The sequence below is a fragment of the Condylura cristata genome, unplaced genomic scaffold, assembly GCF_000260355.1.
Source record: "Condylura cristata isolate star-nosed mole 26May11 unplaced genomic scaffold, ConCri1.0 scaffold00023, whole genome shotgun sequence".
Classification (NCBI taxonomy): domain Eukaryota; kingdom Metazoa; phylum Chordata; class Mammalia; order Eulipotyphla; family Talpidae; genus Condylura; species Condylura cristata.
In genome coordinates this window covers 17,930,613-17,952,116 of record NW_004567124.1, presented here as the reverse complement: position 1 = coordinate 17,952,116, position 21,504 = coordinate 17,930,613, and the positions used below count along the sequence as shown (strand labels likewise).

The window sequence follows — 21,504 nt, the reverse complement described above, 5'->3', positions numbered from 1 at the left end:
ACCAACCTCCTGCTTGCTCCTGTGCAGCCTCAAAGGTGGAAGGACAGGAGCTGTGCGGTGTGTGCTCCCCAGGATTGTTGGAAGGTTGCCTCCTGCCTTTCCCTCTCACCACCTGGCAAATTCTGTGTGTGTGTGTGTGTTTAAGATTTATGTATTTGTACATACATAACTGGGATACAGGTCAGAGGCACAGGTACAGTGAGAGGATTCACCAGAAACAGAGTGGGGAGCAGAATAGGCAGAACTGCCGAAGAACACTGCCGAGGGGAGCAGTGGGAGGGTCAGGAGAGGTCTGCCGTGCCATGTGGACCAGCTCCAGGGTGTGGTTCAAACTCATGCTGAAGTGGCTTTAGCTTCTTAGTGCTGTGCATTAACCCACTACACCACTAGGGAGGGCCCCAAATCCTGTGTTTTACCAAGAGTCAGTTGGTGGTGTCAGCCCCTTGGTTCTCTGGCTAGAGGAAGAGCTAGAACATTTTGAGAACAGCAGCACCTGGCCTCCCTGCAGCCTGCATTCAGGCCGTGTGGCCCCAGCTGTCAGGCTTTGCTGTCCAGACTCTTCACAGAGACATGGCTGGCGTCTCTGAGGGGCCTGCCCTGCCCTGCCATGAGTGGCAGCACTGCCATCTCTGGAGCAGATGCCCCAAAGTACCCAGGCAGGGTACTCAGGCAGGGTCTGTGGGGCTCTGAGTACCAGTTCAGGGGACCTATGGAGAAGGCCTATGCAGATTCACTGAGGGAAGAACACAGGGCGAGCCGGAGCACGGGTGCTCAGCAGGCTTCTAGGAAGGCCGGGCTCTTAGCCACCAGTCAGGGCCACTGTGGCGGGCAGAGGTGCTGCTTCATCCCCGGGCTCTGCTACCCCAGTTCATACAGACAGGCCCTGCGTCAGCAGAACTGCTAGAAAATGCTGCCAGGTGGTACACTTAGTCCCTTAAGCAATTTAAGTGAGAGCCATTGGAGATGGAGAGGATTGTTAAGAGATGCTGCCATTTGGGACAACCTCTGTGAACACAGGCACACGTGAGCCAAGCCGGCTCAGGCCACAGAAGGCCGCAATTAGGGCCAGAATTAAGGAAGGGAAACATGTCAGATAATCATGAGAACTATAGATGAATAATGTCAGTGCTGAATAATAATCACTGTCATGTGCAGATATTTGGCTTATCCCATGAAGACCCCCAAAATGTGACCCAGTCCTGACGAAACAGCAGAGTATATTAGGAAGGTCCCCTTCGGGGAGAAGCCACTGTGCTAGCCCTGGGCAAGGGGCAGGTGAGGGCAGGGTGATTTTCAGGCATGTTCAGAACAGATCCCCAGCTTTGTAGATGTGTTTAGCGTGCAGCAAGAGCGGGAAAGAAAGGTTGCTCTGCTTATGTAGCACATAGTCACGGGGCAGGTCCTGTTCTACAAATGACAAAGCTGACAAAATCGCTGCTGTCATGAAGCTTACTTTCTAGTCTGAGCAGGTGAACAATAAAAAAGATAACTAAGTAGAATATATCATTGCCATATGGTGCTGAGCTTTAAGTTAAAAAACAGCAAGGGGGGCCCTCCCTGGTGGCGCAGCGGGTTAAAGCACTGCACTGAGAAGCTAAAGCCACTTCCGCACGAGTTCGATTCCCGCCTGCCCCGGAGGAGATCCACATGGCGCGGCAGACCTCTCCTGACCCGCCCGCTGCTCCCCTCAGCAGTGTACTTCGTTGATCTGCCTGTTCTGCTCCCCACTCTGTCTCTGGTGAAGCCTCTCACCGCCCCTGCGCCTCTGGCCTGTACCCCAGTTCTGTATGTACAAATAAATAAATCTTAAAAAAAAAAAAAACCAGCAAGGGGAGTGTTTGCAGGGCCTGTATGAGGCTGGGAGGCCAGATAAGACCGTGGGACAGACCTCCGAATAAGCCCCTCTCGGGAGCCAGGGAAGGCGTCTCCGGCTGTGTGCGGGCATGGGAGTGAGTCCTGTGTGCCTACAGAGTCTGAGGAGCAGCATGGAGGCCAGGGCAGTAGACAGGAGTTGCAGGGGGCACATGGCTAAGTAGAGACTGGAGAGTTCCAGGCAAAATCAGGCCACTCTGGGCATTTGAAGAGCTCTGTTTTGCACTCAGGCCCATGCTCCCACTGGGCGAGGGAACCGCCTTGGCAGCTGGGCTGAGGGAGGCTGCAGGCAGGAAGGGTGGATTTTGCAACATGAGACAGCAGCAGACAGTGAGACAGCGCTGGCTTCTGTTTATCCGTGGGGCCCACCAAATCCATAGGAACTGCAGCAAAGATGCAGGCTTCCCCCCAGCACCCCCAGCCCAGCAGTCTCCCAGTAGGGGAAGGGGGTACCTCTAGAGACCAGCAATCTTAGAACCAAGACTCTGCCAAGGTTGAGGATAGAATTTGAGTCACCCGGGGCACCACGCCAAGAGTTCTTGCCCCGTGCCAGGGGGAGGGGAGACTACCCGCCTTCCTGGATGCAGAAAGACAAAGGCTGTTTGAAGAGCCTGACTCTATGGAAGGAGATTGTTAGAAGCTTTCCTCAGCCCTAAGCCATCTCAGACTGGTCGGATTCTAGCGCTAGGGCAGTGCCCGCCCGGGTTACCTTGCTGAAGGCCCCCTGTGGCTGAGCGTGCCCCCCCTCACTCCCCTCCCTCCCCCCTCCCCTTCCTGAGCCCTTGGCTGGTTCCCAGCCTACCCAGCACTCAGTGCAGGGAGGAGCAGGCATCAAAGTGGCAGCGCCACAGAGGGGAAGTGGTTTTATTCTGAGAATCCACTGAGGGGCTTTAAGTAGGAGAGAGAGAGCTATGAGAAGTTGTGCCTTTCTAGAATAACAGTGCAGCTGCTGCTTGAGCACAATGGAAGGAGCAGGGAGTCGGGGCAGGGAGACAGCTGAGAGTCTATTCCCAGTGCAAGTGGAAGGGCCGACAACGAGGGTATGGAAGGACTGATGGAGTAGAGTGGTATTTCGGGGGGCAAAATCAGTAGTACCAGGTGGTGGGAGCATAGAAGGAAGAAGTGGGAGGGAGACCCCAGGATCAACTCCAAGGTCTCTGTTCTCTGATTGCTCTTTGCTGAGGAGAGGAACCTGGACCCAGCTCAGCTTCAGAGTGAATGTCATGAGCTCAGCAAGAGCTTTGTTGAATTTGAGAGGCTGTAAGACTTGCAGGTGATATCAGTGGGACTTGATGAGGGGCTGCAGCCAGAGATGTCCATCAGAGGGCCACGTGAGGCCACGGGGCGAGTGCCGTCACTTAGGGAGATAACAGAGGCCACGTGATCCAGCCCCAAGAACAACAACCTCTAGTGACAGCTAGAAGGTGATGAGCTGGCAGAGGAGCCTGATGACCAGACACAGGAGAGGGTGGGAATGCTCATCAGCAAGTACTTCTTGAGCTGATTCCAAGTGCTTGCGGGGAAGCAAAAAATAGCATGCAGTCACTGTTCTAGAACTTTCCCTCTTTGGCGGGGAGGCAAACATTAAGCGTCAATAATCAAAAACATTTGCAATCAAGTTGTGAGATACAGCCGTGAAGGTGAGAATAGGGTGTTCCGGGGTGCAGAACAGAGGGCAGTGGGCAGGAGGTAATGTCTGCGGTCAGACCTGAAGGGTGAGGGCTGGAGAGACAGCCCCAGAGGGCTGACTGGGTGGGGTGAGGACCACCTGGGCCCCAAGGTCAGGGCCTTCAGATGAGTAGTCAGGCCTCTTGTCATCTCCCAGGAAGGCCCTGCAGGTCTCACACAGGATGAGGCTACCGGAAAGGAGGGGCGAGGGTAACTGTGGTGTGCCAGACAGGGGTGGGACAGGGAGCAGTGGAGTGCAGCCCAGAAAGAGGGAACCACAAGTGCTGTAGCCAAGAACAGGAAAAAAGGTCTGTGGACCACAGAGACAGGACTTGGTCAGGCTTTACCGTGCCCGTGAGCGGCAAGCCCCGCCTCCCCTCCCCCCCTACCACCCCCCAACACCACCACCAGCAGTGAATAGCCACATTTATTACCACCCTACCAGAGGCTCACTATATCACCTTCTTTTACAATCCGCTTTCTTTTTCCTTTTTATTTATTTTTTTTAAGTGAGGTGACATCACTGTGTGTTTAGGAGTGCCAGTTGACATTTCTTCATATGTGAATCACCACACTATGCCCACCACCGTAGTATGATTAATTGGGCCTCCTTCCTACTCTGCTGCCCCCCTCCCTCCCCTCTGGTAACCTCAGTCTGGTAACTGAGTTCTGCCGTCAGAATGCAAGGGTTCATTTGGGGGATTGGTTCAGCCTCTACCTTTACTTTGTTTTTTTCTGTTCCATTTATGGGAGAAATCATTTGATGTTTATCCATCTCCTTTGACTTCACTTAGCATAGATTCCTCAAATCAGTGTTTTGCATGCTTCATGTAGAAATCTCAGGGAGGGATTGCTAGATCCTATGATGATCTATTTTTAAGGACTTCAGAAACCTCTATGCTGTTTACAGTACAGACTGGAGCAGATTACATTCCCACCAATAGCGTACAAAGGTTCCTTTTCTTCACACTCACACTAACACTTCTTGTTTTTGGTCTTTTTGCTGTGGCCATTCTCACAGGTGTGAGGTGGCAGCTCACTTTTGATTTGCATTTCCCTGGTGATAAGCGATGATGAGCATCTTTTCTGGTGCTTGCTGTCTGTCTTCTGTGGAGAAGCTCCTATTCAGCTCTTCTACCCATTTTTTTTCTATTAAGTTATTTTCTTTTTGTTGCGTTATGTGAATTTTTTGGTAGATCTTGAACATCCACCTCTTGTTGGATGTATGATATGCAGGTATTTTCTCCCATTAGTAGGATGTCTTCTTTTTTTTTAAAGATTTATTTATTTATGCATCAGAACTGGGGTACAGGCCAGAGGTACAGGGGCAGTGAGAAGATTCACCAGAGACAGAGTGGGGAGCAGAACAGGCAGATCGACAGTCCAGTGCTGAGGGGAGCAGCGGGCAGGTCAGGAGAGATCTGCTGCACCATGTGGGTCACCTCCAGGGCTGGGGATCAAACTCTCACTGACGCCTCTTCAGCTGGCTTGCAGTGCTGCGTCCTAACCCATTGCGCCACCAGGCAGGGCCCAGTAGGATGTCTTTTGTAAGGATAGTTTAATTCTGTCTAACTTTAAAGATAGATAGTTTAATTCTGCAGAAGCTGAAAAGTTTGATGTAGCTCCATTTGTTTACTTTCATTCTTGTTTTTCTTGACCTTGGAGTCCAGTCCTCAAAGACATCACTAAAGCCAATGTCATGAAGCATATTACTTATGTTTTCTCCTATGCATTTTATGACCTCACGTGTTACCTCTTACGGATTCTTTGATCCGTTTTAAATTAATATATGTGTCTGCTGTGAGATTGCAGTCTAGTTTCTTTCTTTCTGCTAGCAGAGTCAGAGGAAAGCCCAGGCTGTAGGTTCTTGAGAAGACTAACCTGATGAATTCAGTTTAAAAGATGCAGCTTAGCTGTTGTTTTGAGGAGACTGAAGAATCAAAGCGAATCATTTCTGACCTTAAGGATGCTGTTAGAACAGCACACAGCCAGAGAGAGCCAGGGACTTGGTTTGAATCCTGGCTTTTCCCCTTACTGGCTGCGCCCCCTTTTGCAAGTTCTGACTCTCTGTGTCCATATCCGCATTAAAGGGACTATCTGGTATCAACCTCATCATATTATTAGGAAGAGTAAATGAGTTAATGTTTATAAAGAGCCTAAAATAGGGCCTGACAATAAGTGTTATATTAGTGTTAACTGTTGTTATTGTTTCCAAAAACAGTAAAGAAAAAGTTGGCTCTAGACAAAAAAGAAAACAAAGAGGAAATGACTGTGTTCATTTGAAAACAATGACTTAAGATTTGGAGAGAATTAGACCTAAAAGAGATGTAAATGTTGTCAGTTTTGCAACTAGCATCTTCTGTGCAGTTTGACATTCTAGTGCCTGAAACCCAAGTATTTTCTTTCTCTCCATCTGTCCCCCTTATGCTTCTCACTTAATAGTTAAGGCTGCTGTGTCTTCTCTAAAAACCAAATCCTCAGGAAAGCAGAAATAAACACCTTCCTTTATTCATCCCAGTCTTGGATCTGGATTTTGATGACACCCCTTCCCCAGCCTCAGTCTGTGACAGCTGGTCCTGCCAAAAATACACTGTCCTCCCTCATCCCCTGCTGAGAAGATGATGGAATTGACCCCAGTGACATCACACAACCCCAAACTCTAAAGCTGGCGAAAGGGCTGGTTTTGAGTGGGTGCTAATGGGGATGAAAAATAGCAAGAGTCGCTTTTAGCACATGAGTTAGGCAAGCCGAATCTGGCTGTTCTCTGGCAGAATGTCTAGCCTGCTGCCTGCAGGTGTCCTGGGACAGACAGGATCAGGGGCCACACAGCACAATGTGACCGTGTCCCTGTGTGCTGAGTCAGGCAGGGCAGGCAGTGCCACACCTGGGCCTTCCCCAGTGAGCACGGAGGAGTCTGTGTACCTGCCACAGCCCGTGTCTGGCCAAGGTGGTTGCATCAGTAGAGACAAGGGAAAATCTCAGAGGTGATGCTCACAGACAGACTAACCCCTTCTTAAGGAAAGCTTTAAAATGGTCATGCTCGGCCCTCCCTGGTGGCACAGTGGGTTAAAGCTCTCAGAAGCTGGAGCCACTTCTGCATGAGTTCGATTCCCGCCTGCCCCGGAGGTGACCACATGGCGCGGCAGACCTCTCCTGACCCGCCCGCTGCTCCCCTCAGCAGTGTACTTCGTCGATCTGCCTGTTCTGCTCCCCACTCTGTCCCTGGTGAATCCTCTCACCACCTGCGCCTCTGGCCTGTATCCCAGTTCTGTATGCATAAATAAATAAATCTTAAAAAAAAAAAATGGTCATGCTCACCCAGCTGAGAGAGTGAAGTCGCACCCTTATGCAAGGTCTTTAATATTAGTTTTAAATACCTGACCCCTGCCCCCCCCCTCCTGCAACCCACCCCGGGGATGGGTGTGTGACAGCTGCTTTATAGTATGAAAGTTTCCCTATTTCACACATGTCCATAAAGAAAACAAAGGCATAAGAGGAAAGAGTAGAAGGAGAGAAGAGAGATCAGATGATGATGCAGAAAGGCTCTTTGTGACTGGAATAAATGCCTGAAAAAGAAAACCCTGAAATAACTAGGAGATACCATTTCCCTGAGCTTTGCTAAATCTGGGCATGCAAAACCTTTCGAAGTATCAGTTATACCCCGTTCACTGTGCCAGGGTGGACTCTGGCAACGTCCTCCTCTTTTGTGTCCTTCACATAATATGCGGGGTTGCCTATTTAAACGCTGAGAAAAGAACGTCTGTGCAAGCAGAGATCCCCTCTTGAGTGAGGGGACCACTTTCCAGCAAGTTCTGATGATCGCCGGCAGGGAGCATTGTTGTGAGAGGCCTGCTAGGAGCTCTGACCTCCCCCCAGTTGCAGCTCCAGAAAGAAGACAGTTGGGGAATGGAGACTGGCCACATTGGTGGGGCAGTAGGTTAGGGTTGAAGGCGTCTCTGAGCCAGAGGCTAGAAAGGCCAGTGGCTACGAGGGAATTTAGAAAGGTTCATAGGCCCTAAACTCTGTTGGTTATAGACTTTAAGTGGAACAAAAGGATTCTTTGCCCTAAAATATGCCTCTGGCTCTTTCCTTGTTGCCTGAAATCTCTGCCACTTGAGCAAAACCTCTATTGAGCAATAATCCCAGGAGGCTATTGTCAAAATGAGCAAAAGGTCCCTGCACTGGGGGTCATGCTTGACCCAGACCTGGTGGTCCTCTTGCATAAGCCAGGCATTCACATTCCTTGTCAGGGTGCAGTGTCCCCAAGCCCTCTGGTTGCTAGTTGCTCTTATACAGATTTCCATGAAATCTTGTCAGGGACCAGCCCCAATCACACAAAGTTGGGGTGCAGAACAGGGAGGGTCTCAAGGTGGGAGCGGCATTAGCAAGTGGAGATTCCTAAGAGGGAAAAGGGGAGCGGCGCGAGGAAGACACAGGAGTTGGAGTTGGGTGCAAGTCTTCCTGTTCTGCCTTTAGCAGTTCATTTTATACACTTTAGGCAACAATTAACATATGAATGGGGCTGAGATTGTTACAGGGCACCCCAATTCTGTTAGAGGACAGGGGAGAGAGAGGGGCACTCCTGAAGCTCCCAAAACCTGCCTGCTCTAAGTGGGTTCTGCCATCTGCCGCAACAAAACAAAACATATAAAACTTTAATGAAAAGGGACTTTAATACAACTTCTAAATCAAGCACCTGAAGTTACCCATCCCCTCGTGGGCAAAAGTCAACCCAAAAGGGATTGGCCCAAAGCAAGGCCTGAAAGCTGCCACTAGACTAAAACACCTTCTGGCCAGGACCCATGGAAAAGGGTCAGACATGGCCAGACAAATCTGAGATCATAAAAGAAAAATCAAAATCAGTATAAACACTGCCATAGTCACCTCCCTACAGGTATCTCACCCACATCTGCCTTAACCAGTCCAGGGTCAGGAAACAAGCCTGGTTTCTTCCTCACATGCTTGCTGCTCCATGTGGCTTCCTTAGATCTCCTCCTTGTTCTCCATCCAGCTTCATTTCCTTCTCATCTCTCTTCTCATTCCTTTTTCTCCCTCTCCTTTTTCTCTGCTCAGCTCCACCCTCCATCTGGGTGGGCAGGGAACCTGGAACTTCCCTTTTCTTAGGGACCACCCTGTTACAATATGATAATATTTCCTCTGAGAGCAGTTAAGATTATAGACCTTCAGTTAAGATTATAACATTATTGATCTACTAAAATTAAGATAAGTCCATAAAAATTAAAGTTAACATTGTTTAGTGTTGGTTGGCTAAAAATAACAATTCCTTTAAATCTAAAATGCTATTCTATGACCTTCATTTTTACTAAGACATCTTAGAGGGTAAAACAAAGTCGAGGGTTAGGGTGGAGACTGGGTGGAAATGTGAAGAAGGATAAAGTAAGGTCGTGGGCTAGGGTGGAGTATTCTCTTGAAAGTCAATCACAGAGATACAGTAAGGTTCCTCAAAAGCTAAATAGAGGATTTGGGTGAGGTTCCTTATTTGAAGTTTAGACAACAGAAAACTTAAGTAGTACTTTAGAAACTGAATAGAAGGCTTATGTGAGATAGTAGAGAGATGGGATTTGGATTCTCATCCAGGCGCACAGTAAAAGAATTCTGATTATTTTAGTATTGCCTTGTCTTATAATATTGTTATAATTGTTTTTATTAATTATCCAGTTGTAATATTTTTTAAGAGAACTTTTCCATCCTAGGGCAACGCTTGCCTGCCTGAGCCAAGCAGCACCTTAAGTCAGTCCAATAGGAAACTGATGGTTGCTTGCAATATTTTGATCATACAAAAAAGGGGGGTCATAAAATGGGCTAGCGTGGAAATTCTGACTTTCCAGGGCATTTCCCCTCCATCCGGAATATGTCTGACGATAGAGGTTGCTTAGCTTGTGACAAAATCTACTTAAATAATCATGCTATCTGCTGATAATGACAATCTCACTCATCCTTTTCCATCCAGATGCCTTTTGTTCGCTTTTCCTTGCTTTGCCAGGGCTAGGATGCCAGGGCCCTGTGAAATAAAAGTAATGAGGGGTGTTATTTCTGATCTTTCAGAGGAAGCTCTGAGTATTTCATTTTTGAGAATGTTATCTTAGGTTTCACATAGGTGCCCTTTTCAGACGGAGCAAGTTTCCTCCTGCTCCTCCCGTGTTGCCGTCCTGCCCCAGCCTGCCAGCAGTGGGCCAGCCGGCAGTGCCACGTACCTCGCCCATGTTTCTCCCAGAGCTTGGTGCGCCGTGCCGCCCGTGGTCCAGGGCTGACCTGCGTCCTCACCTTGGCCTTGGCTCTTTCTTGCCACAGTTCTGGTGGTGATGGCTCCCCAGGAGCAGAGGCAGGAACTTCCCCCATTGTAGTTGAGTACACCGTCCTCACTCCTCTAAGGGCCTACCCTAAAGCCACTTTGCCATTGTTATTAAAAGCACTTGTAATAGAATGTCACAGAAAAAGGGGGCCGGCCGTGGAATCAGAAGGGCGTAGCCTTCGCTCACATCGGTTATAATCACTGTCGACCTTAGTTCTCACATCTAGAAAGTGAGAGGAAGTGTTACAGGGCACCCCAATGTGAATTGGGTTATTGGGTTAGCTGTCTGTGGGTCTTCACCCGCGCCCTTACGATTCAATCGTATTATGGACACACTCAAAAAGGTTAAATAGTAAGGAGAAAGGTAAAGGAATAACCCAGGGAAGAAGGGAGAGAAATACAAGTTAACTAGAATGTCCTACCAGTTCTGCTGACTTGGACTCCACCAGCACACTGAAAACCGATCGAGAGCCAAAAAGATCAGCCGCGAACCACCAGGCCAAGAGACCCCCAGAGCCCACATGTCCGGCTTTATCCCAACCTGGCTGCTCAGCTCCGCCCTCACGTCCCAGCGTGCTTCTCCTTGTTATTGATGGGATTAGTAGTTCCAGTATCTGGAGTGGGGGCAGAGTCCATGTAACCTGTACCTGTTACAGAAGGACAACTGGCCTACTCCCATATGTGTGAGGAATAAGCTAGATGATCTGGCACCACGTGGCACTGACCCCAGCCCTCCAGAGCTTCGGCATCCTTGGAGAGGGGGCGGGCACAGACCTCTGATGAGACCTGACTTCTTCCTGCCCTTGAGTTTCCCTCCTCCACCCCCCCAACCCCCACCTAGTGTCCCAGCCCGTGTCTGCACAAATGTTCCAACAGAGCCCCCTGGGAATCTTGTGTTCTAATGACTTTATGACTGCGCCACTGTCCTGCCATGATGATGAGTGTTATGTATTTGGTTTTTGAACCTGTTTCCCCTTAAAATTACAAAATACAATGCCACAAAGTAGTGTGTCAGAATTTCTTACACAAGAAGGTGTACATCTGTTTTTCTCCCTCAGGTCTTCCTGGAGCTACAGGAAGTCCAGGGGAAAAGGGAGACCCTGGTGAACTGGGCTTGACTGGAAATGAGGGCCCCGCAGGGCAGAAAGGTGAAAAGGGGGACAAAGGGGATGTGTCCAACGATGTGCTCCCTGAAGGTAAGAGGCCAGTTCCATCTGTGTCCAGGGAGAGCAGGCCCAGAGGCCTGCCTGGAGTTAGTTGAGGCTGCTCTGGGTCCTCTCTCCTCCTCCAACTGATGTGGTACTCTGATCTGCACCATGCTTTAGAGTTCTGTGCTTTCACAGAGAAGACTTGCATGTTACCCCAGGTTTTGGAAGAACAAATCTTGTAGATAATTCAGATCTGGACATTGTAACTGGTTTGAATCAGACTGAAGGGTGTTTGCTTTTCCCATGTAGCTATTAAATCCAGCACAATCCAGAACAGGACAGGAAAGCAAGCAGTTTAACATCAGTTGACAGAAAGCACAGGTATTTTCTTCACAGTCCCCAGGCCCTTATCCTAAGCTTTTTGACATAGAATTGGGGCAAATGTGGTTGCTGATCTCCTTTCAGCAGGGAGATAGTGGAGGAGTAGGAGCCCCAGAAAGACACAGTGGAAAAAAGATGAAAGTGAATGATCATAGAGGAGAATAATTTTAAAAACACAGAATTCTAGATGCTATTTATATCATAAAATCAAAGCTGCCTGGTTGTATATTTATTATCAGAGAGCAGCTTTTATAAATTAGGGACTTGGAAATATGAATGTGAAAATTAGTAAATTGGCCTCAAGAAGCCAAGGTGATAGATGCTTGGAGTAATGACCCAAGTCATTGTCTGTCCATCCAATCAAAAGCTACTGAGCTCTTACTGTATACTATGTGCCAGGCAAGGTGCTAAGATCAGAGTATCCACGAAAGACCAAATTATGTTTCGCTTGCTTTGTTTCACAAACAGGGGAAGTTGTTACCCAAAATACTTAAAACATAGCAAGTGTTTTTGCTAGGATTATATCTGTGAATATTCTTTGCAAATATATGACCTTGTTACACTTTTGCTATCTGGGCAATCTATGCATCCCAAGCATTGCATTCCCTCACTGCTTGAGCAAGTGAGGAGTGACACAAACATTCAGAAAAGTAACATTCCTGAGTGCACCCCAGTTCAGGAGATCAAGCCAGAGTTAACATGTCCTTTGGCAGAGAGAAGAGAAGGGGTGGGCTGGTTCCTGCCTGCTCTGTCTATAGTTCTCTGCCATTTAAAAAATGGGCAGAGAGCACCTCCAGCCTCCGCCACCCCCTTGCCCACGCAGGAGGGACTGAAAAGGCTCCAGAGCCTGACTGGGAAGAGCAGCTAAAGGTACCTCCCCTCCCCAGGCTGAGTCCAAGACAGGAGGGGAGAGCTTAGCACTGACCAGCCCAGCCCAGGGGCACGTTGATGAAAGTGCCACACCAACAGCCCCCGCGAAGGGTGCAGCCATTTGGCCACCTGAACTGTGAAGCATGGCATAGAGAAGAGAAGGGGCCAGCTGCCAGAGCACTCACCCTGGTGCCCTCTGGGAGGGGTGGTGTTTGTTCCCTTTGTCCATCTTGCGAAACACAGTCTCTGACTGTGGCTCTTTAATCAGTCTCCCTAAACTTACTCTCTCTCCAGGCATCAAAGGTGACCAAGGTCCGCCCGGCCCTCCTGGACCTCCGGGCCCTCCAGGCCCCCCAGGACCCCCTGGAAGCAGAAAAGCCAAAGGCCCTCGGCAGCCGAACATGTTCAACGGCCAGTGCCCAGGTCACCAGCCCTGCCCCGGGGGCTCTCGCCTCTCCTGCTGATGATCCTGACTCTCAGGCTCTCCCCAACCTCATGGCCCTTTGGAACAAAGGGAAGAGATTTTTGCCCAGAGCCACAGTTACCACTTGCAGCATGTTTGTGGGAGGCCTGAGCAAGGATACGGGTGGCAGGTTTAGGGTTGGGCCTCTGCCCCTCTCCCTCCTCCTTCTTCCTTCATTTTCTGTCAGACTCTTGTTCTTCCTTGCCATATTTGCCATCCCTCCCTGCAGCCTTCTCAAAGGCTGAGCTGGCTTTGGGCACGGTGAAGGGCTTGCCTGATGCTGAGGGCAGCCCTGGGTAGCCCCACAAACACTGCAGGGCTCCCGTGGCCACAACTAAGTTCTGAGGGCTAACTTGGGCCAGGCACAGTGTTTGGTTCTCATAACAGTCCTGTGATATGGGAGTCATTATTGTCAGTAATTTACAGTTACAACATGGAAACACCAGGGAGCTAAGTAGCTTGGCCAAGGCCACTGAGTAAGTGACAGAGCTGGGATTCCAACTCAGGCACACCCTGCTATAAAGCCACTGCTCTTAGAGCATCTTCCTTTCGGAGGTGGGAAATTCACACTTTGAGGGTAAGCCAACCCAGGGCAAGAAGCTCCCGATGTCTGGGTCTAGGAGGCCGAGAGGACTTATCTCTGGGTCCGTGTGTGACAGGAATGGCAGCAGCATGGAAAGCTAACTAGAACTCAGAAGCCACCTTGATGGAAAATGCTCCTATGGTGAGGCTAAAACTTCCCCAAAGTGGTGGCCTGGGACCCACTCACCTACTGAGACATTGGGGTGGGGGGTGCAACTTGATGCCCTCACTTCTGGGGCACAAAGAAAGGAGAGCCCAAGGGCCCCTCCCACTCACCGCGAAATTCACTGCCATTTTGCTGAACAGTCTTAGTTTGGTGCTTTTTTTTTTTTCTGGAAGACATTTAGGGGCATGAACTCAGCTGTCAGAGTGGGAAATCTGTGCTCTCAAAGATGTGTCACTCCCCAACACAGCATCCTCCATGGGAGCTGATTATCATTCTGCCCAGCAGGTAGCACAGTGTTAAATGGCAGTGGGGCTGCCCTGCCTCTGGCACCAGCCCGCCTTTACATCACCTCTTTGTCTAGCACCCCTTAGAGATTGTGTTCAGCAGGAACCTTTGCCCGTGAGGAGAGATCTGACCCCAGCATTTTGGGATTCTAATTCCAGGGAGGCTCTTCAGGTCAGCAGGTGGCAGGAGTGCCTGGAGCAGCATGAAGGGGTAGCACCGGGGACCTCATGCCTGTCTACAGGAAGCAGCAGCAGTTGGGCACCAGGGTTGTGAAAACTGCTTTAAATGAGAGGCCATTCTCCTCCTAGGACTGAGTCGTCAGTTGCCAGGCATTCTGCATCTGAACTTCACCCTCTCTCCCGCTCCAATTCCATTACTGTAGACACCCCGTCCCCTCCAGCCCCCACAGCTTTAGAAGCAGGTTGGCATAATAGAAATTAATGAGAGCCTTTCTCCGGACTAAGAACAGGAGGATCTCTCTGTCCTTTGCTTGTGCAAAGTCCAAATTCCTGAGCAGAAACTGCAGATGAAACTCAGAGGCAGCGGGATTGCATGTGGGAAAGTGGGAACAGGGCCCCAGGCTGCTCTCCTCAGAGATAGGCTCATCTAGCCCAAGAGAAAGAAGCTTCCAGATCAGGGAGGGCCCCAGGCCCCACCCTTATTTTACATCAGATTTACATCCAGATTTTTTTCTCTGAGCTTCCCCAAAGACAATAATGATGTTCCTTTCTAATCAGCAAAACACAGGGAGACTTGAACCCCTTAGAATTTGCCCAGGCAAGGAGGACCTGGCCTTTCCCAGAAAGTCCAATTTGCCCTCGCCTGCCCCAGGCCTAACTTCATAGCAGTCCACACCCTCCATCCCTCCCTGGCCCTCTCCTTTCCTGCTTCTTCCACCTTGAGTCAAGCACATTGGAAATTCACTGAGAGGGAGAAAAATTGAAAGTGTATGACTTGATGTTCCTTAAAGTCAAGCAACCAGAAAACGCAGTGGCTCGGTCCGAAGGGGGGTGTGTGGGACTGGGGTTGGGGGAGGGGAGGAGACAGCACTTGAGACACACGCAGCTCGCACTGTGTCCCCTCTTTGCTCTGATTGTTGTTGTTGTTCCAGGGGAGGCATGTGGGATATCAAATGACGACACTCTGGCCGGAAAAGCAGATGAGAAAGTCGATGAACACCTTTCCCCACTAGCAGGTAGAGAAACAAAGCGTCCAGTTTGGAACTTGGATGCCTGGAGCTCATAGTGGGAGCTGTCCTTTCCCTCTCTCGCCAGAATCCATGATCGCATCCATCGGAAAGCCCACGCAGGTGCTCAGAGTTACAGAGACGTTTGGGACGTGGATCAGAGAGTCTGCTAACAAGAGCGATGAACGGATCTGGGTGACCGAACATTTTTCAGGTACTTTCACTTGACAGGTGGCCGGTGTCTGTGTCATAATTGTACCTTTCATCTGTGACCTGCCTCCAGGCATATTCCGTGTCTGAGTGTCTGAGCTCCCTGCTGGTGGGTGGGTGTGGAGTAATAAGTGGCAGGGTACTTTGCTCAGCTGAGCGCACTGGGTCTTGCAGGTGAGGTCATGGGACTGACCCTGGCCCCCCCCCCCCCCCAACACACACACTGCAGCTTATCTGGTGTGAGGCAGACAGTCCAGAAGGAGCACATGACCCTATGGAATCCCAAACAATGAAGTAGGAGAAATGTCAGAGGAGAAATCTTTTGCGCTGTTTGTCTTGTCTCAGAAGTTGGCACCCCTCCCCTCCTGGGGTGGAGGGTGTTTTATTCTCACTACCTGCATTCTCATTTACCTTTTGGATGGGGAGGTGCTATCTCACAGGTAGCTGAGGCTGCCCCTAGTCATCCTGCCCCAAAGTATGTGGTCAGGAGTGGCCAGTGGTAGTGGCCGTGGCCTCCTTCCAGAGGGGTCTGGCCATCCTCAGGGCCAGGGATGTAACTGAGAGGGCATTCTTAATTTCGTCAAGGTGCAGCAGTGGGATGGGAGGGACCTCCCGGATTACCAGCTGTGGCTCAAAAGGAAAGAGGAATTTTGTGAATTAGTAGATGCTGCTGTGGAATCCAGGAGGTAGGAGGTGATGAGTACTTGCCAGTAATAGCGATTCCCACTATAGGCCTCTGTGGAACTGAAGAAAATGTCCTCAGTCCCCCGGACTCCAGTGGGGAAGAGTGATTCAGTTTCCCTGGGAGGAGCGAAACCGACTCGGTGGCCACTGTGTAGGGAAGATGGTTCTGGACTCTGTAGAAGAGAACTGGACTTTGAGTTTGGGAGTCTGAGCTCTTCAGGCTGGACAGGACCCTTCAGCTCCCCTCCTTTTGACTCCTCACCTCCCCACCTGCCAAGCTGATTGGCAAAACAACCCAGTAACAGCCCCTCCTGGCCTCCCTCCCCCAGGCATCCGGGTGAAGGAATTCAGTGACCAGCCCTCTCTGCTGAATGGCAGCTACACACTCATCCACCTCCCGTATTATTTCCACGGCTGCGGGCATACTGTTCACAACAGCTCTCTCTACTACCACAAAGGAGGTTCCAACACCATCGTGAGGTGAGTCTTGGGGGTGGTGGGGAGACGCAGCACCTTCTCAAAGACCCCAGGCGGCACCACCTCCTGGATAGTGCTCTGGTTTACCTGTGAGCCGCCGGTGGGGTGGAGGTCTGTGTTCCCATCACTGCCCACAGTGCACGAGCAGAGCATGAGCAGAGTTTTCTGACCGAATGAACTACAGGCCTCAGTGACTGAGCCCCAAGTCTCACCCCTGCCTAGGGGTTGCATTTATTGCTGGTCTAGACACTAAGAGTAGGATCAGAGCCAGGGAGAAGCCCAGAGTGGTAAGGGCTGCAGCTTGCTCACCCTTTAAGAGAAAGCAACTCAGCGCCCAGAGTTCCCTCTTGTCATCCCCTATTCCCCAGGTGGGTTTTATTATGAAAAACCTTGCCCCTCAAACATTTCATGTCACAGCTGATATCACTGACAAGGCCTGCAGTGCTCATAGTGCCCCGCCAGGGTGTGGGCTTCACTTAGCACTGCCATCCCCAGGAGCCCTCGCCAGGCCTCCACTCTTTCTCCCCCTGGGTTCCTGGGCAGGAAAGTGGTCGCCTGGGTAGGCTGTGCCTAGGGTGGCAGCAGACTTTTGCTTCCTCTTCTCAAGAATTGCTGAAGCTTGGTCTTCATGGTTTAAGAAGAAAGACGGTTCTGGGCTTCAGAGGCAGAAGCTGGCCATTCTGAGCAAATAAGAGCACTGTGAACTCAGGTTCTAACTCTCTTGCCTCCTCATTCCCTGGCATTGAAGAGGAAACATCAGTCACTTCTGTCCTTGATAAAAATAAAAAGTTGGGGCCCTCCCTGGTGGCACAACGCGTTAGGAAGCAGCACTGCAAGCTGGTCACAGCTGCTTCAGTGCGAGTTCGATCCCCAGCCCCGGAGGTGACCACATGGCAGACCTCTCCTGACCCATCCGCTGCTCCCCTCAGCAGTGTATTGCAGTCAATCTGCCTGTTCTGCTCCCCACTCTGTCTCTGGTGACTCCTCTCACTGTCCCTGCACCTCTGGCCTGTATCCCAGTTCTGTATGCATAAATGAATAAATCTCTTTAAAAAAAAAAAAGATGGTGCAGCCCTCCAGCTGTGCCCCTATCTGAAATGATATTTCCAATATCAGGGAGTAAAAACAATGGTCCTGGGCACCTAAAACAAGGAACGAGACCTCGAGAGAGGACTGGTCTCTGCCTCTCCCCCCGTGAAGTCACTGGTGGGTTCTGTTGTGACGGGACAGCTTCCCAGTGTCCTGTGCAGTTTAACAGCCACCTCAGATACACTGCACCTCCCATGCTTGCCTGTCATCCTCCTCCACCGGACACCCCCCACACACACACACACGTCTTCCCTGCCTCCTCACTGGGCAGAATCCTGTGCTAACAGAAAAGGACAGCTGACCCACCTCCACTCAGCAATCACACCCAGACACACAACTTCCATGACATTTCTCCTGATTTAATCCTGTGGGTCCCTGCTGTCATGTCTATAGGGTGAAGGTGGTAGGGGAGTTATAGGGTGAATGAGCCCTAGAAAATGTCTTCTGATGAAGCAAAACTTCTGATGCAAAGATTGGGGGTTCCACATTGAGTCACTGCCGAATGCCATGCCACAGCCGGGAGAGGGAAGAGGAGACCCTTTTCTGACTGGAAGCTTGTAGCTGTTGGTGCCAGTGCCAGATGGGGGCAAATGGTGGCACCCATCCCCAGGCATTCAGAGGAAGGAGAGCCGTGAGCTGAGGGGCAGATGGCCTTTGTTCCCTAGCTCTCAGGCTTCCTTTGTGGCTGCCAGTTTCTTAGACTCCAGTCACAACCAGAATCCCATTTTGCTTTCCTTTTGTTGCTCAATGGCACCCTCTAGTGTTTCTTTCAGCCTAGTGCCCCTGAATTTTCATTCCTGGGGTCAGGTACCTTTGGAATCATCACTGCTTTTTGCTAAAGCCCTGATTTGGAATCTGCCAAGTCATTCAGCCACCAGGGTCTGAGAGGCATGCGATTTCATGCCATAGCTAAATTCACCCAGTCACTTAACCTGAAAAGAAAATCAGCTTCACAGATGGTGACTTTCTCCTTTAGTCTGTTATGAAATTCTTGTCTGAAAAATCCCAGGATGGAGTAGAGGAAAACCCCCTAGACTTGAAGTTAGAGAAACCAAAGTCTACTACATCTTTTATTCCTGAACCAGTCACTTACCCCATTTTTATTTGTGGAAGGAAAGGGATGAACTAGCTCATCTGTCGACTCTAAAAATCCTGGAAAGGGTGATGGGAAACCCGTGGGGATTACAATTGAGATGAAAAAAAAAAATGTGCAAAATGATGTAAAAATAAACTTTAAAAAAAAATACAAAAAAAAAAATCCTGGAAAGGGTGTTTCAGGAGGTCAGCAACCACCCGAAGATTCATGAGCGTAAGGGATTTTCCCGGGGATACTTAGCAAGTGGACACCCAGACGTAAATTCATTCTGACTCTGGGGGTCCAGTCTCTGCCACCACACCCCTGCCTCCCTGTTTCCTCTGTCAGCTGAGCAAGCAGCTGTCCTTTCACCTCCTTGCTGCCCCAGCACTGTGGATGGGCCTGCAGAAGGGCGTGACCTGGGAACGCATTAGAAACACGGACTCACAGACTCATAGAGGAGCCTAGGAAGTCACCATTTTCCACAACGATGGTGACTCAGATCTACTTCTTTACACATTTCAGATTTGAATTTGGCAAAGAAACATCCCAAACTCTGAAGCTGGAAAACGCCTTGTATTTTGATCGGAAGTACCTCTTTGCAAATTCCAAGACTTACTTCAATTTAGCTGTAGATGAAAAGGGCCTTTGGATTATCTATGCTTCCAGTGCGGACGGCTCAAGCATTCTTGTGGCACAGCTGGATGAGAGGACATTTTCTGTGGTGCAGCACATCAATACCACGTACCCCAAGTCCAAGGCCGGTAACGCCTTCATTGCCCGCGGGATTCTCTATGTCACAGACACCAAAGATATGAGGATAACGTTTGCCTTTGATTTGTTAGGAGGGAAACAGATCAATGCAAACTTTGATTTAAGAACTTCCCAGTCTGTTCTTGCCATGTTATCATACAATATGAGAGACCAGCACTTATATTCGTGGGAAGATGGCCATCTAATGCTTTATCCTGTGCGTTTCTTGTCAGAGACATTAAACCAGTGATGGGATGCATTCTGCTCACCCCCAGCAAATCTCAGTTATTCTCTGGGACCATTTATACCAATCCCCCCAAAAAAACTTGTCTTTAAGGGTAGCCAGATATTTCGCTGTGGTGATTTCATGCATATTTATGTGGCTGGCAGATTCTCTTTAAATTCGGATTCTCTAAAGTAACAACAGATTTGAAATTGAAATAACTAAGATGTAGCAATTTCTCTAAAACTGGCCTTGATTTGTTACCTGCCCTTAGACCTTCTCCCGCCCTCCTTCAGGTCCCTCATCTGGAGGGGCTGGCTGACAGGACTGGTAATGTCACAGGGCAACCCAATGGGAACTGGGTTGCCTATCTGTGGGTCCTCAACCGCGCGCTTAAGATCCAATTATACTTCAGACACACACAAAAAAGTTCGATAATGGGTTTATTTACAAAGGGGAAAGAAAATGGAACAACCAAGGAAAAGAGAGAGAGAGATACAAGTTAACTAGAGCATCCTACCAGCTCCGCTAACTTGGAACTAAAATAGCACACTGAAAGCTCATCAAGAGCCAAGCAGCCAGCCACCAGCCACGCCATCCAGGAAAGAGAGAATTTAACATGGCTCCCTTATATCTCCAAAAGTCCCAGAATGCCTGCTTAGCTCCACCCTTGGGTCCTCACAGTTCCCGCCATGCTATTGCTGGGAGCTGTAGTTTCAGTAACTGGAGTAGGGGGTGGAGTCCACAAAACTACAGAGGACATCCTCTCCCCCTAGCAGTAGGAGTTTCCCCAACTAGAGGGAATTCTGAGCAGCTTGTCTGGTACCACTGGCACAAACTTTGCTGCAATTTGGGTTTCTTGTTTGTTTAGCCATGTGCTGGGGACATGTTGATTAGCCCAATTGTTTGAGTGAGGAATTCTTAGTGCGACTCGACTTGATGCCATGGAAAGCTGCACTGGCTTTGATGGCCTGAGGTACTCTGTTCCCCATAATTGACTCCCCCTCTCTGCATCTGCATCTGCCACCACACTGCTACACTGGCCAGTACCCTCAGCTCCTCCTTGCTGCTCTGAGATTAGCAAAAGGCAGGAACGGCCAGTGACATGCTCAGGTTTCCTAATGAAACAGAAACCAGTCCTGGGTTCCTGTCAGTTTCTGATCAGGCTGATGTGCAGCAGCAGTCACAGCACTGAGTCCTGGGGTCACACTGACTTCCTCCACTGCAGCTAGGACTCTGCTCTCAGAGCTCTAAGGGATGTGGGTGGGCATTTGTCTGGCTGCCTTTGGGGAGCACTTTACAGTTTTCAGAAGAGAGGCACTATTTGTGGTGCAAGACTGAAAAACTGTGTCCCTAAGGAAAAACTAGCCCGTTACCTGTTTTGTTAATAAAGTTTTATTGGAACAGGTGACGCTCATGTGTTCATGTGTTAGTCTGTGACTACTTGTGTTCTACAGTGGCAGAGTTGAGCAGCTGCCATAAAATTGAGAAATGACCCAGCAAGCCTATGTACTCATCAGAACCAGTTTGCTGCGTTTTGTTCCAGGCTAAGTAGTACTTTATATGGTTTGAGGTTTTGGTAGAGGACCAGGGTGAGAGAACAGCTTAAAAATAAGTGGCCATCCTAAAAGCAGCTTTTAGAGGATGTGATCGCCCTGGGATGCCAAAAGAAAATCCTGTTCGACTTGCTCCTAACTGCCCTGAAATCATGTTTTCTTCCAGCGTGGTTCTTCAAACATCCTTTGGCCCAGGTTGAGGCAGGGCCTCTGGGAATACAGCTGTAAGTCATGAGCTCTGCAGCCAGGTACAGGACCTGGGAGAACTCTGATGAGGGTTTTCCAGCAGTTTGACCTTATTGAATATGTGTTGGAAAGGACCTTCTGAAACTTCTTCACTGAGTCCAAATCCATTCTCAGTGGCCGTGAGTCCTGATTTTATACCTTATTAATGAAACATTTTAAAACTTGAGGGATGTAAACTTTAACTCCCCCCACCTCCTGAAATAATTAGGCAGCTGTTAGGGACTTTTTTGTTGTTGTGTGCTCAAAATAATGGTTAT

At 49.6% G+C, this 21,504-nt stretch overlaps 1 protein-coding gene across 1 annotated transcript in view; it reads left to right on the top strand.

Moving 5' to 3' along the window:
- Nucleotides 1–19,922, top strand: part of GLDN (gliomedin) — a 47,400-nt gene extending 27,478 nt beyond the window's left edge. The window contains exons 5-10 of the mRNA XM_004687791.2: nucleotides 10,912–11,049; nucleotides 12,547–12,675; nucleotides 14,860–14,943; nucleotides 15,023–15,148; nucleotides 16,158–16,308; nucleotides 18,995–19,922. Of these exons, the coding sequence (XP_004687848.1) occupies nucleotides 10,912–11,049; nucleotides 12,547–12,675; nucleotides 14,860–14,943; nucleotides 15,023–15,148; nucleotides 16,158–16,308; nucleotides 18,995–19,472 (1,106 nt within the window). The 3' untranslated portion in view covers nucleotides 19,473–19,922. The remainder of the gene's footprint in view (nucleotides 1–10,911; nucleotides 11,050–12,546; nucleotides 12,676–14,859; nucleotides 14,944–15,022; nucleotides 15,149–16,157; nucleotides 16,309–18,994) is intronic.
- Nucleotides 19,923–21,504: the final 1,582 nt, after the last annotated feature.